At 40.7% G+C, this 19,268-nt stretch overlaps 1 protein-coding gene across 3 annotated transcripts in view; it reads right to left on the reverse strand.

Moving 5' to 3' along the window:
* FGF14 (fibroblast growth factor 14) overlaps positions 1-19,268 on the reverse strand; it is a 471,862-nt gene that overhangs the window by 140,105 nt on the left and 312,489 nt on the right. Inside the window, exon 2 of one of the 3 annotated variants that reach the window (XM_080375679.1) lies at positions 2,951-17,182. The exons of 1 other annotated variant lie outside the window; for it this stretch is intronic. In XM_080375679.1, the coding sequence (XP_080231805.1) occupies positions 2,951-3,143 (193 nt within the window). In that variant the 5' untranslated portion in view covers positions 3,144-17,182. Of the gene's footprint in view, positions 1-2,950; positions 18,980-19,268 lie in introns of those variants that run through there. One more of the 3 variants, XM_080375678.1, reaches the window with a different exon arrangement.

Here is a 19,268-nt window from a genome sequence, read left to right on the forward strand (position 1 = left end):
CTACCCTTCCCAAATGTTAGTGTTCCAAAACACACTTCTGTTGATATTTTAGTATGCCCCTAAAGGAAAGACCATGAAAATTAGCCACAATGGCAGAAAAAAATCTATATTCAGTTGGGGACACCTAAGATTTTAGTATGTTGTGTATTCATAGTAACTTCCAATTGTTCACAAATGAATCCCACTGAACAAGAACAGTACTAACAGGTATTTTTTCTGAAGACTTTAAAAATAAAGACTATTTTCAAAAGTTGGCTGATATGTTGGTAAGTGTGCACACATTGTGCATTTCTATTTATCTAATTTACATACACATGTACATACAAGAGTAAATGTATATTTTTGATTTAAAAAGCAGCACCACTAGCTTTTGCTGCTTGACTGTTTTAGAGATGAGAAGACATTTATTTTTCATATGTAAGTACATAGGAAAATATTTTTTTTATTCCATGAGAAATACAGTCTAACTTTTACTGCTTTACCTAACAAATACTTACGTACACTTCTACTCTTCCATTTAATTTTATGAGAATGCTACGGACAGTCTGTCGTACCTTGATTAGCTTATTTTTCATAATGCTCTTGTGACACTCTGCATGTCATTTACACAAGGTATATTTGTCAAAATCCCATAGCACCTTTGTGACAACAGATGTCTTGAAATACATCCTATTTTCTTTGGCAAAGACTTACTTTAATGGGCTTGACAGTGTGATTTCAGTGAAGTATTCAGTGGTCATTTAACTTAGTTTAGGAAAACTAAAAAGAGACTCTCATAAATGTTCATTTTGTAACTCATATAAGGTACTTTTAAAGCATTCAGCCTTATAAAATGTGGTTTTTTTCCCAAATGATTATTCATTCTAAATTATTCTGCGTAAGTTGTTGAAATAATGGCTTCTGTTTGATTGTTTCTTCATCTTCCCTCCTAAATAGCATGCAACTTTGAATCCACAGGTACTCCATGTATCGCTTCACGCACGCATCATGAACATACACAGTAAAAGGAACGGTAGCATTTTCAGCAGGAATTCTTACAGATGCGCTGTAATTCTGAGACTTTAACATAAATCAATGGATAAATATCACCATGTCTCCATGTGAGGAATTCTTAGAGAAAATAAACTCAGGGATCTGATGCTGCAGACTTTATAGCGAATACCACTTGTTCTGATTATTCTTAGTGAAATCTTTTGTACCAGTGTTATGGGTTAACAGCTGAGTTACATTCTAATCCAGTTCTCTTATTCAAGAATGTCACAAAGTGCCTTATGAAATATGAATGAATGAAAAAGGATGAGCTGACATATCTTTTAAGACCCTTCCTACTTAAGAAAATATTTGCCATCTCCGTGCTGTGAGACAGTCATCTCCTCAAACTGTAATATAACCAAATACAGAGTTTTCCCGCAAATAAGACTGCACAGGTGATTGGGAACAATTGCTCTGTTAGCAAATCCCTCTAAACTTGTTCTCATGAACAAGTATCACACATATAAATCCACCATCACAAACCAAGTACTCTAGTCTTCTTTCTAAGCACACATGCAGGCTGCCTAAAAATAAGCCACCCCAGATTTTGCCACTGACATGTTCTCACTGATCTTCTCTATATCGCTGTGCTACCTAAAAATGGCAAGATTTAGCTTGCAATAGGAGTTACAAGAAATAATCCTTGCGGTAATAAAGACGTGTAAAAGTGAAATTGCATGGATTTTGTCAGTTTATGCTATTTCAAGTATGAAGCACGGGAAAAAGTGCTGAAAGGATCAATCAGGACAGATCCCCGATTACGCTTCTTAAAATTGTCTTCCAACCCAACCTAAAGAGGAGCTATAGTATCCATACCAAACTACAACACATGGTGGCATTCTCTAATGTAACAGAGGGTGGTCTGTACCTTACCATTGACTGGTAGGTATTGGCCACGTTTCAAGTGATAGTTAACATTTCCACTCCTCATGACACAATCCTTTTGCTCTAAAGCAACCTGTTTCTGAGGGCAACTACAAAACAAGTCATAACCATTTCTGAACGCTGTTGAGTATTGAGTTGAATCCCACAAAATAAAAATTAAAAAAAAAAAAAAAAGAAGTCATTGCAATAGCATTTAACTCCTTTTATTTCTAGGGTTCCGATACAAAGTCCTGGATAAAATGCAGTCATCATGGTACCAGTTTTAGTCGTCTCAGTTGACTGGCGGCCATCAACGCCAAAGAAGAGCTGCCTGCAAAACTTGTTCGTCTGTATGATGAGGCCGTGACCCGAGGCTGTCAGCGGGCAGGCAGACCCGCACCCGGGACCCCGCAGGGGTGCGGAGCAGCTCTCCCACGGCTGCCGGCCACCCCGCGCCTCCCACTTCGGCCACCGGGAATTGCCCGGGCAGCGGGGAGCGGGACCCCTGCGCTACGGCCCGGCTGCGCCTGCCGAAGCCAAGCGGGCAGCTCTAGGAAGGGAGCGGCGAGCGACGCTTCCCCGACCCCGGACACTTTAAAAAGCTTTCCGTGCTGTGTGCTCCTTGTCCTTCAAGGGAAAACACGGGCGAGCCGGGGACGGGCGGGACGGCAGGCAGGGCTCCCGCCACGCCGGCTGCCTCCCCCGCGGGGCTTCCCGCCCCGGCGCCCACCTGCCCCCATCAGCACCTCAGCTCCGCGGCGGCCTGGGCCCGCCGGCCTCGGCGCACCGGGCGGAGCGGGCGGCACCGGCGCAGGCAGCCGGGCGGCAAGGCGGGGCCTCAAGGTCCCGACCCTGGGGTGCGGGGGCCCGCGGCGCCCCTCAGCTCCCGGAACCGCCGCCCGCTGACGGGGAGCCGGGAGCCGCCCGCTGACAGGAGCGGGGGCGGCAGTTGGCGCCTGCCGCCGCCCGGCCCGGGAAGTTTCTCGCCACAGGTTGCCCCCTCCCGCCCGCCCCCCCGGGAGCCCCCCGGGCGGGCCCGGCCACAGGGACGCACCTTGGCGCCGCAACCGCCGCTTCTTGAGCCCGAAGATGCGGACCTTGGAGAAAATGTCCACCAGGTTGCCGTTGCAGAGCCCGCGGTTCTTGCTGGGGCTGTTCCGCCTCCTGCTGGCCGAGGGCCGGTCCCAGTGCTGCTCCCTCGCCTGCCGCTTCTGGCGGATTAAACCGCTGGCGATGGCCGCTGCCATGGCTGCTCGCCGGCTCGCCCACGCCGGCCGGCGCCGCGACGGGCAGGGGGGCGGGCGGCGGCGGGGCGCTCAGCCCCGGCGGGGACCCATCCCCGGGAGCGCGGGCGAGCGGGAGCCTCCTCCGGCCCGGGGCGCGGCTGCAGCGGGGCACCCCAGCCCCGTGGCCCGCGGGAGCTGCCGCCGCCGCCGCGGGTCACCGCATGGGTGCCCCGCCGCCCCTCCCGGCCTGCCCCCGGCGCAGGGGCACCTGCTCGGGCGGAGGGTGTTTGCGGGCGGCCCGGCGGCGCGGAGCCAGCGGGACTCGGGGCAGAGCCGCGCCCGGTGGGGTCGGGTCGGGTCGGGTCCGGCCGGCAGCGTCGCCTCCCGGCGCTGCCCCTCAGCCCCGCACCGCCACCGCCCGCTCGCCCGCCGCTGCCATCGCCGCGGCCAGGGCGGCTACCGCCGCCTCTTCCAGGCTCCTGCCCGGTGATTGCCAAGTGCTTCAGAAATCAGCATCTGGAGAGAGCAATCTTCTTCTCGGGGGAGAGCTGTAATCACGGCTCTTCGGTCCCACCCCGCTCCAGCCTCCCCTACACACGCACGCACACACACGCACACGCACACACACACAGAGGCACGCACCGCTGGAGCTTTTTTCCTCCCCAAGGCGAGGGGCGGCGAGGGGGCAGGGGGTGGAGGAGGGATGGGGAAAGACAGGGGAATAAAGCAAAGGAGGCGAGGGGCGGGAGGGAAGCGGTGTTGCTGATGCCGTTTTCGGGTGGGAACCAGCGGGTTCCCGGCGCACCCGCCGCCAGCTGCCTTCGTCTCCCCTGAGCTTTCTGGCTGGCTGGGTGCGGAGCGCCCCCCCCCCCCTCGCCCCCGGGAAGCGGGGTGCTGAGCGCTGCCGGAGGGGCGTACGGCCCTTCCCGTCCGCCGCCGCCCAGCCGGGCACCCTTGCAGGCACCCTCCGGCCACTTCCTCGCACCGGCTCCCTGACGCCCTGCCCGCGGGCAGCCGCCCTCGGCGGCGACACCGGCACCTGTCGCCGTGCCCCGGGCGGGGGAGCTGTGGGGGCAGGTGAAGGGCCCGCCGCCCGGCGCAGCCCCTCTGCGGGACGGGGCAACCGACCGCCCCTCCTCACCCCGGGAACGGACGGGGCAGGGGTGTGGGCCGACAGGAGAGGGGTCTTTACTGCATGCAAAGCGCAGGTTTTAGAGCCGTGAGGAAGAAACACGCCTACGAGGCTGAGGGGACCTTCCACCCAACCCAACACGGGCTCTTTGGGAGAAAATGTTATAGCAACAGCAGACTTTTAACTCTGAGTGCAAACTGGTTACTGAGGTTTCAGAAATACCGAAGGAATTCTGTAGGGCACCCACAAACAGCTGCAGTAGGTAGATGTATTGATCATCAGCACATGCAGAATTATTTCTTAATTTTTTTTCATAGTCTTGGAGCACTTGAGCAAGCACCAACCAAGCTCACTAGATACAGAATACCTAAGGACTCTCTGCCCCAAGGAGCTCACAAGACACTGCAGATAATAAATACCATCCAAAATAGAACATCTTATTTCTTTCCTTATCTTTTTCTGTTGGGTCTTCTCCATTTTCAAATAAGAAGCTCAGTGTTTTTTGGATTTACTTTCTGCCAGCCTAATGGTTAAACTTCCCAAAGTTGTAACTAATTAGAGGAAAGTGGAAAAGGGAAGCCAGCAGCTACACAGGAAAAATTGCGGTTGTCCTTCCTATAAAGAAGGGCAGATGCTCACAGAGGGAAATACCATGTAATAAATACCTCATTTTTATGCTGTTTTCAGAATACCCTAATTTCTTATTAGATGGTTCTTAAAAAAAAAAAAAAATATGTCTTTGAAGTGTAAATATACATGTGGAATAATTCCGTGCTTTGCAACACAGAACCTCCTAGGGAAGGGTAGGTTCTTGTTTCAGCAGAGGCTTCAGCATCTCCGATATTGACCATTATTTCCCTAAATTCTTTAATCTACAAGAAGGCTATTTTTATACAGAGGGCAAAAGTGTATGGTGGGAACTCTCTTATACAGGGATATTTTTCTTAATACTAGACCAACTAGGAGCAGAACATGCACAATCGGATCTGGATAATACATTTTAATTCTATTTAAAAGTGACTCTAAAGAGATTCAGCTAAAACGCATTGGATTTTCTGTCTGGCAATTTTTACAGAGCAGCAATTTCCTTACAACAGTTACAATTACCTTAACTAATGCAATTAGACAGAGAGTTTGCTTTGTTTTATTTAAATTTCACTGTAGCAGTTTTGCATACTGCTTCCTTTTTCTTACTTCCCAGCAGTGGACAAGACACAAGCGTTGCCTTAAGGCCCCTCTGGACAGAAGCGCACCCACGCACGCCGCCCCAGCGGGGCCCCGGCCCGGCCCGGCCGCCCCGGGCGGTCTCTGCCTTCAGCACCATGGACAGCCGAGCGGAGCCTGCGCGGCCCTGGGACATCCCCTGCCACCCCCGGGGGAGGTGACAGGACACAGCCCCAGGTCTCCTGCTCGGCCTGGCTCCTGGCTGCAAACAAAGGAATGAATGAGAGGGAGTCGAGTGAAATAAAGGGCAACCCTCCACTGCCTTTATTTTTCAAAGGCATTTAGGAGTGGAATACATACAGCCCTAACTTCTGCATGAGAAAGTCTCTCCAAAAAGATATAGGTTCCCCATTGCCTTTTGCTGGAAGGACATCTTTATATTATCCAGTGATGCTATTCACTATATACTATCTACTACTATTGTTCCTTTTCTTTAGTTGCCTTCAAATACTGGGCCTTTGCCAAAACACACTGACATTTCTCAATGATATGATGCTTGGGGTGGTGGCAAAGAAAGGAAAGAATGAAGGTGAAAATGGGCAGTATGCCTGCAGACAAGAGAAAATGTGTTTCTTACTCCAGAAATCAAAAACAGTGGCTTTCTACTCGGGTCTCGGAAATGCAGAGCAGTTGTTTACTGCTTGAGGTTTCGCAAAGAAAACTCAAGAGAGCCATCTGCTGTCTTAACCGGTAATAAAGTGCGTGTAGCTCTTGGCAAAGTGCAGGTTTTGCTAGCAGGCGCATGGTAGTATGAACATCGCGGCTACCTTAAAGACTAGCAACTGCATAGGATTATGAATTTAGGACAAATGGAAATATCTTAGTTACAATATTTGCTACATTAAAATAAAATTTTCTTTCTGACTAACAGAACTCTGGCTATGAAACCAAATGATTAAAAGCAAAACAGAGGGAGAAGGGATTTTCAATACTTTCTATTTTCCCATCTGTTCAGTTCTAATTGCTAATTTATAATGTATTTCAGGAGTTTTATAAAACAAATACATTTTAGAATCTTTAAAATTAGTTGAATGAATTTTAGAGCAAAACATGCAACAGATATAAAGTGTGCATGGAATACTTGCTTTATTATATACTAGAGTATGAAACATTATTCTTTAAATTTATTTTGTGCTGTATTACTGGGGTCAAACCACATTCAGTTTCATCTAATTTAAAATGTAAATTACAATGTGCTGTTTTCAGGCATCAGAGTTCAATATTAAAATATACACAATTAATATTTGTGTATATACATGTACTAGTGATACATAAAATCATTTTGTAAGGTCTACCATTAGGAAAAATGTGATTCTATGCTTTATATTCTATCCTTACCTAGATCCACAGGTTAAAAAATGTACAGAATTGAAAATGTCAATCTTACAGTTTAAGGACTGTGTTCTTTTATCTTTTCTCACCCCCACCCCGTGTCATTTTTGGTCAATGCAGACATGATGCAGACATGAAAACTCTACAGAGTTCTTCCTTTCATAAGCCGTTTCAATAGAAACAAGAATGTACAGGTGTGTTCCCACATACACACACTCCACCCACATTTTCTCCTCCCAGATATGCTGAAACCATTCATCATATCAAAACCAAAACAAACTAAATCAAACCCTAAGAAATATACTCCAGAGCACTCATAAGCATATATTTTCTAGAAGTGTAATATGCCAGATTATTACATTGGTACTAAATATGTTTTAGTTTCATGAGGTCTAGTAAAGGTTTCATTACACTTGCTTGCCAGCAGCAGGCACACATAGCTTGCTTTTCCAGTTAAATACTCTAGAATAAGATGCTGTAAAGTCAACCTATTGTATATTCTAGAAAACATTAGTAAAGTCTTGTGAACCTAGTAGTTCTCCCAGACTCTTTTAGAGTTGAACATCATTTCATGTCCCTAAAAAGGCCTTTTTTCTTTTTTTTTTCTTTTTTTTTTTTAAAGATGGTATGTGCTACAGCTGCAAGCAAGATTAATACCTTTCTCCTTAAACTTCCATTCAAACTGGAAAGGCTACTTTAGAGCTAAAGGCACCAATTTAGGCATTACAGTTGCAAGGTGTGCATAAGAGTACATCTGGGCCACTGGGAAAATTTAATGTCATTCCAAGAAGAGATGTCTCAGCATTGAAAAAATACTCGTTTATAAATTCTGATGGATTAATTTAATCAACATTCTGATCTTGATAAGACAGCAGAGTGATTACCAGAGTGCTATTTCCAGCTAAGGTTGTGATTCTGAACATTTGTTGGTACTGATCAAAAATTAACTGAAGGGTGCTGGTAATTTTGGTGGACCATAATTCAAGTGTCTAAATTTAATTTGCATACTAAGACCCTACCCCTCCACTCCCACAAAATGATATCATAAGAAAATGTGATACAATTCTACAAATAGGATTATTCATATAACTACAAACTGGTATCTGCCCAAGGCACGCAATGTGTACATATGTGGTGTGGAGGGTGGGTGTGGGTAAGCAATAGTAACTTCCAAGTCTTGATTTAATTTTCCTGAGGGACAAAGCTAGAGCAAGAAATAGGAATTAATGACTTGAACAACATGAAAGAAATACAATCAATGGCTTACTCTGTAGGTTGGTGTTTAGTTTTCTAAAAAATTAACAAGCTAGAAAAATGTTTGTCAACATAAAAGGTCATATTTTTTATGACCATACCTGTATGAACATATTAAATCATAGATAAGAAATCCCTTTTCAGAACGTTTATGTGCATTCCATGTTATACAATAAGACTAGTATGGTTGCACAGTGAGCTTGAAACAGTTTAAATTAGGTCAGTTTTACATGTTCTTTTATGTTAGCCTGGATATAGTTGTCCTTATATGTTCTTGTTAACCTCTCAGAAGAAGACAATGCACTGTGAAGCACTGTAACTTAAAATCCTTAACAACCTGAGCACTTGATGTTGGTTGACTATAGACTTTGAAGAGCATTAAGAACAAAGTTTATTAAACTTGCTAATATACTTCAGAGAATATCTATGCTTTCACACTGTTCTGTATCAAAAGCACCTAGTTTTCAGTCTCAACATACCTATTAAAATTTACTGAATCCATAGGAGGTCCTATATAGTCAATTGTTTAGATAGATCAAGTGAATCCCTTTAAATAAAAGCAAGCTTCCACTATGTCATTTAAAGGACTGTCCATATTTTAGCCAGCTTCTTTGTAGGTTTGGACTTACTCGACTTTATGTATCCAAGTCATAAGAAGAACCATTAAAATATAATTAGTGTATATGCAAGAATAAATTAATTCACCATGCAAGGAACTCCTACATTAGATTACTGGTTAGGCAAGGAACTATCAAAACGTAACCATTACTATACATAACATCTAAGGAAGTACAAATGCCTATACAAGCTCAGAGTCAACGGCTTAGGTAGTGCAATATTTGTTTGCATTGACTAGTGGCATTTCTTTCACACATTACATGGAATATGTATCCAACTTAAAGGACTGAGTACCTCTATACTAGTAAGGATTCAAACTCAGTTAGAGAACTGAATAAAATCATCTTGTAGATGACCAATAGGACATCACTGAATAGATATTGGCTTCTTCTTTAGAAATTATGTAATTCTCAAATTGCTTGGGTTTACTTTTGTAGGTTTTTTGACTTTGCTTTCCTCCTTCCCTTCCCAATGCTAAATTGCATTGATTATACTGTTCTAGTGAGACTCACAAATAGCACTGTGTCAAGGAAAATACCTGCTCTAATCACTTACAGTTTAATTTTCAATTCCATTAGCTAATTCTTTTTTCTTCAACAGCAAAAAGCAAATGGAGATTCTTACACTTTTTAACAATCAATCTTTCAGCAAAGTACGACACGTGATTACAGATCCTAACTGTTAGCACACTTCCTATGACATTTTTCATGCCTCTTTAATTTTCACTTTGTCTGTCCTCTACTTCTATACCACTTATTTTGAGACCACATGAACAAAAGTGATAAATTAGATTGACAGGAGAATCTGAACAGCACACAGACCATACGAGTCTCTCCAGGATAACTCACCCAGGCCCAAACTTAACTCTGACAAGTCTTTTTTAAACAGTTAACAACAACAATGACAAAAAAAGGAATAAAGGTCACTTTCAGGGACAAATCTATGAAAATAATTAAAAACTAAATACATTGTGGTTTCTGCAGCAACATACATACATGATTTTAACTTAAAAAATTAAATAGTCTCCTTAGAGAGAGATTCTTAATTACTATCAACAGAAACACATTGCATTTAGCTCTCACTAAAGCTAATAACAGATCTGCCACCAGAGTGCTTCAGACAAGGCTCTGACAACACAAGCCAGAACAACTCCGACTAAAGAAAAACACCTCCCCCTGCCCCCATCTCTAGTCCACACAGATGTACAGAGCAGTTTAAGATTGAGAGACCTAAAAACAGCGCAGAGAGCTTCTTCATTAATTTTTCGTCTGCACAGCTTAAAACAACATCTGTTGCATTTGCTTATCTAGCCACAGCAGGACTTTTCTGTTTTGCCCGACTTCTGAAATATGCAACAGATTTGGCTATCATTCTCCCAAGTAACTGAAACTGCCTGTAACGTGAGTCTGCTTAATTTTGTTCTACAGAAATAAAAAAGGAACATAATTCCTGAGAAATTTGGTATCTACAGTGAACTTCCTACGGAGTCAGTACAGCTGGCAGAGCATGACTATATGTAAGCTGTTACACCTTGTTACACAACAGTCTCCTGTGAGGGTTTCCTACTACTAGAACAGGAAAAAAAAATTACGGAGATTGCAATGAACGTACTTACAGTCTCTTGATCAGAATAATCACAGGTACTATCCTAAACACACGTTGATTTTTACTGCACAAGTTCTGGAAAAAGCATGGCCTATAGAAAAGTAGCCATGCATATAAAAATTTCTAACTATAAGGGAAAAAAATCAGCTTAGTGAGTAACAGTGATTTGGGGAACGTTTACCAGCCTACACACAAGGGATTGTTCCTTTCATAGACTTTACATCACATTACATCACATTTACATCACATTTCCTTTCATAGACATTACATCACAATATTTGTTGGTTCATTAGATATTTACCTTCCAACAGATAGCTTCATAGAGGAACCAAATCGTTTAATCCTTTTGTTAAGGAAATTAGTAATATCAGCGCATACATACACACAACACATATACAAGCATAAAATGTATGAATATGTAAAATTTTATAAAAAATGTTTATACATATGTACATGAGGACACTTTGATATTTATGAGAATTTGGGGCATTTGGTATGGAGACATTTTTATTCAGATACATTGTCTGAATACCATTTAAAAGTAATTTGTCTGGACATGATATGACCTGTAAATCCCAACACAGACACAGAACCTATGTCTTCTGTCTGAAATCATTAGGAAACCCAAAATGCCATCCAATCATTTATATATACATATATATACACACACACACACACAAAAAATGTATAGCCCAAGCTTATTGACAATGTTTTTCTACAGTCCTCCAAAATACTAATTTTAAATCTTTACATAAGGATTTCTTGCTTTCCTCAGAACAGATATGAAAACATATGGCAATATGAGAAAAAATGTGTTCTATTTCTGGACATTAAGAACAAGGCAGGTGCTGGATTTTGGTCATCTCACAGAGACCAAGGAGAAAAAGCACATTATGTCCATTACAATAAAACACTGAACAGAAAAGACAGCATGAGCGGAAGTATGTAAGTTACTAGCTTGAGAAGCAGAAGTACGATTCCCTTTAAAACACACCCAATGATCCTGTAAGTACATAAAGTGATTGTCACCAGTGACAGGAAGGACTGGAACATGGTTGCCTGTGCACTTGCAGGCATAGACACGCACTCCCACACCCACCCCTCCATATACCCTCAATACCACTTTGTGGTGGAAGAAAGCATGAAGGACACTCACTGGCAAATAATTTTGGAAAAAAGTAGTCTTCCTTTCTGCTGTCTAACATAAAATTGGCAGCGTAATTCATCTGGAAAAAATAACCTTTTTTACATTCATCTGTCTTTCTTTACAATTCTTCTACCGTTTATTTTCAAATAACTCTTGTTTTGCAATTCATTTGATACTATTTCGAAGACATTTGCAAGGGGAAAAAAAAAAAGAAGCCCTGTAACCTAAAATCCTGTTCTTTTCTTGTTCCAGAGGGAAGGGAATACAGCATTTTTCTGGGTACTGTTAACCAGGAGAAGGTAGGTCTCTGAAGGAAGAACAAGTAAACATGGACAATGCCACATTCACGCCTAGGGTAAGCCTTAGTCTCCCCTGTGGCCGTTTCATATAGAGACATCCCAAACCCTTCCTTTGGGGTTCAGACACAGCTAATGTCCTCTGAAAAAAAGTCACATGCTGTCTCTCCCTCTTTCCAAACAAAGAGAAAATCAAGTGCATCCTCTACTACTTCTATTGAATGGAGTAAGTTAATTACAGATGTAAACCTCTGAAAACAAGTACACCTTAGCTTCTTTTTAGTCAATCTAGATATTCAGAAGTATCTGACATGATAATGCAGTTGATATTAGCATAGCAAGCGACTTTTGCTTTTCTCTCCTTAATATCTTTCACTCAGTTTTATTTTCTTTGATCGAAAGGTTTTCTTTGCATTGCTATACTATTGTTAAGCAATGGATGCAAACAAATATTATCTACTAAAAAAGGCACCAGAAGAATATCGATTAAAATAACCTTTTAAATACTAGCCTTTTCTCCTCTCTTTGATAATCAGTCTACTTCAACTCTAGCTTCATTATTACTAGTGGTAATTGCTATATCAAGCTGCATGTTTCCATTTTACTTCTTCCCAAATAGAAACATTAATTTATTCTATACTTCATTTGTATGTTTTAAAAAACTGTCTAGCAAAACCAGCAATGAATGCTTTGATTTTTTTTTTTTTTAAAAGGGATTTAAGAACTTCTGTTTGTCTGTCTAGCTGTTTACATAAATTAAAACAACAAGAAAAAGTTCAAATACTTTTACTACTTTTTCTGTATTTTGAAGATGTGAAAGTTAGAATAGAATGAATACTATAATTATTTTTAAGTCCTGAAAAAAATATTGCAATACCTGGTCATATTACCCTGCTGATATTCCTAGTAGTAATACAAATACCATAGCATTTACTATTATCAGTAATAACACGACTAGTCCTAACAGTGACCTGCTTTTACCACACAGTCCTACAAACCTAAATTATAAATTATCTCATAGTCAAAACTTAACTCATCGAAACCCTTCAACAGCTGTAATGTGCAATTATCTGATTTGCCAGCAGTGGACACTGTTACTCTAGTTATCCACAGATACATTGATGGGAATAACTTGCAACACATACTGGCAAATTTTTCTTTTATTACTTTCACTGCTGTGAGAACTTGGAAGTTTTGGTGTCAGACAAAAGCTGAGTAAAAATTGTATAGTAGTAATATTTTTCAACACCTGTGTGATAGCGGATAGACTGTTACTTTCTTTAAAAAAACTGTTATTTTAAAGTAAATTTAAGAAAATCACGAACTTATTCACATGGGATTTTTTTTTTCAGTCATAATTTCAAGTCATAGGTGTTCTGATGCAAAAAATGAGAATTTCTTCATTCCTCTTTTTCTCAGAATGATGGTTATGACAATGAATGTGTGACTTTTGCATTGCTTCTATAAAATTGTTATAAGAAATGAAATCAACAAGGTAAAAAATTATAAACAGGATATTTACTTCTGGAGCCTGTATCATTTTTTGAATAATGTAATTGTTCAAAATCTGCAAAGGATATGTTTTACCCACTGATAACTTTTACAGGTACTTTGAAGTTAAGCTGAAGTGCAGACTTTTGCTTAGGAAGAAAAAATAGATAGCTGTAAAACCAACTCGGAAAGTTGCAGAAGGATTAGCTAGGAATTAGCCTAGCTAGTTGGAAGTTTCCATTTGTCTTAGAAACAGAAAGAAAATCTAAGCATTTAAGCAATGCACAGGTTTAATCACAGATAATAAATATTATCTTCTTAGACAGTTACAAGAGTTACAGCAATCACCTTCTAATCTCAATATTCAAATGGCTCATTAAACTTCCCCTAAAATTCCCATCAGTCTAACACTATTATATAAATGCAGTTTTCATGTAAGAATATGTAGTATCTTGCAAACATAATGCTTATTGTCTGGATGATGCAACTGAAAACTTATACATAGGGCCTAACAGTCTGGTGCCAGTGCATGTACACAGGACACTCAGAATGTGTAAGAGAACTGTCATATGAAAAGTCAGATACAAATCCAGCCTATTTTTAATTTTTTTCTTCTTTCTACTGTTCACCTTGATTAGTAAATTGATATGATTTACCATGCAGTCTGGCCGTGCAGAGCTGGCAAAGTTGCACATGAATCAAGGAGAGGGACATGCCTGTATCAGTGGTAGGATCGTGTCAGATCCTTTCACAATAAGACTACTGTGAAATTGCCTCCCAGAAAGCCTGGAACTTCATGAAGTTTGGTGTGAGGTCTAGCTGCTGTATTTCAGTGTTTGAGAACCTTGAGCACCCACTGGGTTAATGACCCTTCTCCACAGCCTCCTATTATCTAGATAAAAGTGACTATGAAGCCATCACTCGGTGCACAAATCCAGTCAGACAGAATAGTTCGACTAGACAGAGAGACTGCTGAAACTGCTCTCCAGTCACATCAGCCCCTAAACCTGCTTAGCCTTGGACACAGTCAGACAGAACATTGTCCCTTCCCAAAGCTCACTTTTCCCAAGCCATCCACCTTGAAAGTGAGCTTGCTCTTCGTGTACAAGGTTGATCTTCAGACTCAGTCCTTTGGGACTCATTTTGTCCCCATATTGGGACTTGTTACTAGAAGTCTCCAAGCATCCCTCATGTTGCCCTTCAGTATTCAGGTAAGCCTTACACTTAAAAAAATAGAAAATAAAAATTCCTCACCAAATCTCAAAGCTTTTGGACTTATTTCCAGCCTTAGTTTAAGCACTACAGAAACTTGCTTTAGCTACAGATGTAGGAAGGAAGAACTAAATTAGTACCAGGAAACAGCTTGATGAGTGGAAGCTCTCTGTGATGCAATCCAAACTGTGCTCTGTAAATAATAAGCAGTCCTGTCTATGCTAGACTGAAAAGGAAGAACAGAAGTCATTACAAATGGAACATACTGGCAGCCAAATTGCTGTGAACCATAGCTCCTTGACCAATATTCTCTCTCTCAAGAGAAAAAAAATCCTTTCTGGGCTTTAAAGACTCAAATATAAACAATCTACACATCATCATTTATTGTGTAAAAGAAATTTGCTTACCACTACATTTTTATACAGGTACTATACCAAGCTGTAAGTATAACTCATATGGGTAAGTTTTTAATTATTTTGCTTACAATTATATTATACAAAAGAATACTGCTTTGATGCCACTCACATTTTTTAAATTGACTGCTAAAACCTTGGATACAGGTAGGTCAACTTCCCTTCTATTTTTTATTATTTTGAATCTCCTAATAAAAAAAAAAAAAAAAAAAAGGAGTAACAAACAGCCATCTCTCAGTACGTTGTGCAAGTATGATCAATCTTGCATATCAATTCCTTTGGAAAAATATCAGCACCTTTAGCAAACTGAAAAAAAAAATGGCCATTTTGTCTATAGAAATGAAAGTATAGGAGGAAAATTGCCAGCAAAATTGTATTTATTTCTTTTTAGAAAAAAAAAATATCTAGATAAGGGCATCATACTGTTACCAATCAGCAAATCTGATCTTACTGAAATAGAAATCTTTATCATAATTTATCATATATAGAGGAGTTAGAGCCAGTATTTTAGCAATTTCAGTCACCAGTAACAACTTAATGACTAAACAAAAGTAATAGTATAATTTCTAATGAAAGATAAGAAGATTGTTCAAGAAGAAGCCTTGCTGTGCCTTTTCTTGATCTACTCCAAACAAAAACTAGGACTTTTTGTTCTCATACAAAAACTAGGAAAGATCCAGGCATTTGATGGGCAAATCCCATTCACAGCACAGTTGCCTTAACATGAATTGTCACAGGTTCATTAAAAGGGACACTTCACAGTGGTATTCAACACCCTGTACGAAGAGGCATTTGTCTAACAGATTTTGAATTGTGGCATGCAAAACCTCAGTCGTCTTCCACTGGCTCTAAGGGTAGTTTTTAGATTTAGCTTCAGAAGCCTAAATCTGCCTTTCTGAAATGCACCTCTAACACTTCAGTCTAAAGTATTCAAGATCCAGTAGGAGTTTATATCAACAACAACAAAAAAGATTAGCTTTTCAAAATGGAAATTTTCAAAGGTATTTTTAAAAGTTATTAATTTTCAGTAGTTAATAAATCATTGTTTAAACTAGGCTTTCTGTATTCCAGCATCAGCTGAAATATCCTGGAATTTCTTTTTTTCATATTTATAATGCTGCAGTTCATCAGAAATCTTTAGGCCATTTAAATTTTCTCAAAAAGCCAACAAGGGTGCTAATTAAGAGATTATGTAAAAGAGTTCCAGTGTGAGGCATTGAAACATTATAAATTATCAAGGATTACACATTCAGCTATATCCACTGAAACTTTAATAATTTTGTGCGGTAGCTCTGATCATTTCTCCTGGTTATTCAGTGATGCCTGAACACAACCCAAGACAGATTTCCTCCCTCTTCTCACTACACTAAATAGATATTCTGGCATATCACCAAAACCTAGTTTGCATGTACTTTGCGACATACAGCAGCTCTCATTGTGGCCTCATCCTTGAAATGAAAAAAATTACAGCTTTATTATCTAGCTAACAGAAGTTAATAGTAGTGTTGTCATCTATTGTCTTTATGTTAAGAGCTGTATATCTCTTCCACTATTTCTCTACAGATAAGTGGCAAAATGCGTGTTAATGAAGGGGGTTTTGGGTGGGAGCAGGGAAGGAGACAGAATTAGATAAAAAATTGAGATGCTTTCTGTTGTAAAGCCTTCCTAGCTTGCAAGACATAGCTGAGAAGAAAGAAAAAATCAGCCTCTTTCACACTCTGAATCTAAAATAATATTTCCATTTTAAAGCCTATTGTATTAAAAAACTACATAATTCGTTGCCCTTTTATATGTGCTTAATGCTAATTTTGTTCACTGAACTAAGTCAACTATTAATTAAAAATAAAAGCTACTTGGTACAGGTCTGCCATAAAATTAAACATTGCACTTTATTTTGTTGAGACAGAGGACACAAGTTCATTCCTTCTAACTGTCAACATATTTTGATACTTCCTTGGGGAAAATTACTTTTTATTTCATTTAAATTTAAAGGCAAGTTAAAGTTGCTGCTCTGATCTGGGTTCCTCTGCTCCAGATGAACACAAAAGTGCAATCAAAAATGCCCCTCTCTTTTCCTGAGATCTCTTCGTGGATACTCAGCTTTCAGATGGATATTAATAGCAACAAACTTGACTTACCTAAAACATATTTTCTGTGTCCCTTTTCTCTATTTGGTGAACAGCACCATTAATTCCCCTGTTACTCTGCTCCATCCCTTTAGCTTCATTAACTTTGTCATACTACCAAAAAACTAGTTCTTGCACATCATCAAGATACAGTCTGTGTTATTTTTTAAATTAATAACTAATTTGGTTTGGACCCTTTATAATCAAATCCTATACTCTGTTTTGTGGTGGGGCTTTCCTTTGTACAACACTGAAGTCCTGCCTCAGTGTTATAACCTGATGGCTATCAAGTGAGCTCTTTGGAGGAGGGTCTTACACTTCTCTGTATGTTTGGCATCTAGTGCAAGGACTAAACCTCTGTGACAGCTATGCTAAGATAAAGCCTCCAGCCCACTGATGATCCCCGCATATCAAACATTTCTCATTTCATCACCCATCCATCCCAGCAACAGCTTCCTCCTATAATACAAAACAGCAAGAGGAAACCGGTGCTGTTGCCAGCATCAGAGCATTTGGAAATTTCTGACATATAGCACAAAGCTGTGCTTCCTTTAACTAATAAAAATTAGACTGTATAGACCAGCTAACTTTAGTATAAACAGGGCCATATTCTCACTGGTGTTTAAGTGCTCTTTTGGTATACTGCTAATTACAATTCCTGATACAGGAAAGGAAGAGAAACCTGAAGAACAGTAGGTAGGTTTTAAAGAGACAACATACAGCTTTCTCTCTGACACACTCATTATTGTCAATTATAGGTAGCCTCCTTGCTTACCGTATCGCCCCACTGCATGCCAAATAAAAGAACAGAAATGCTAAACATATTAAAACATGTTTATACATGTTTTACACGAGTATAAAAAAGAAATCAGGATTTATTCCTTGGAAGCTAAGATCACAGAGCCTCAGAACAGCCTAATTCACTTGTAATGCTGCCTTAACTGGTGGCTTTTCAATTAAAACTAGTCACTATTTTTTGACAAATACTAAAAACAAAAGCCAAGGCAATACAATCTCACTTATAAGTTGAACATGAGGGTGTGTGAAATGATACTATTCACCCCTCCATACACTTCAGACAGCTGGTGGCATAAAGAGCAACAATAATGCTTAAACTCACCCAAAACATATTATTATGTACTACAGTTTCTCACAACATGCTCAAAGATAATACCTTTATGGTCTGTGTACCACTAATTCAACTCAAGGTCTAAACAATGTTAATATTACTCAGATTTTGGAAAAAATCCCAATGTTTATTATAGCCCCTTAAGAAATCTTCAGCTGATGAAAGAAAAATTGCTAACAATGTGTGAACCTGGGGTGCTAGATCATGCAGGAATGTATATAAGATATACACAAGCAATGAGAGCTCTTTAAAGACTCAGATTCACTGTTGATGAGGATTTATAAAGACAGAAGATGCAAAGAACTAGATTAAGCTCACGCAAATTTCATCACTAGGAATTTGGTTTGGAATTTTGTCTCCCTTGTCATAGACCAACCTGTCCAAAGGAGATGAACGGCAACCCAGCCTTTGGAAAATGCTTATTATGCTCTACTGATCAAAAAGAAATCCATACTCATAAGAACTAGGTGAAACATAAGGGAAGCATTCAACAGCTCTGGTACAAATGAAACCTTTTTGCGCCCAACTACATACATGGAATTCTCTCCTGTCTGCCCAGTTTGATGAGGTAATACTTTATTAATCTCCTGAGCTATTAATCTTTGTGAATCACATGCTATCAGATACACTTCCAGTACTTAACAGTAGCAGAAACTACCTAATGTACTTTCTGTCTCACTACCTTCTGCCTCCAATTTTTGCTCTCTTACTTCCCCTCTACCACAATCCTTGCCTTTCCCGTCAAAGTTCTAAATCCTGTAAATAATTCACCCATTCTCTAAGGCAGGGGTCCTCAAACTTTTTAACCAGGGGGCCGGCGCGCGGATGCAGTGGCAGGCAGTCATCTGCGGCTGCTTGGTTTCCCCCCCCAACCCTGGCGGGGGTGGTCTGTAAATACTGGGGCCGGATTGAGGACCCTGGGGGGCTGTATACGGCCCGTGGGCTGTAGTTTGAGGACCCCTGCTCTAAGGGATTTTTCACCGAACAGTCACTGGGCAGGGTAAAGAACTGCCCTAACAATAGGAACTGAATCTAAGAAACCGCTTTCACAAGAATTTTTTGTTACAAGGCTATCGACATACCCGCTACTCCCCTCACTGAGTATTTGCTGCCCTGGGCTACAGCCTGAGCAAAACGATCAGTGCCCCCTTCTCATTGCCCAGCCTG

This window comes from Falco punctatus, assembly GCF_963210335.1.
Source record: "Falco punctatus genome assembly, chromosome: 2".
Taxonomy (NCBI): domain Eukaryota; kingdom Metazoa; phylum Chordata; class Aves; order Falconiformes; family Falconidae; genus Falco; species Falco punctatus.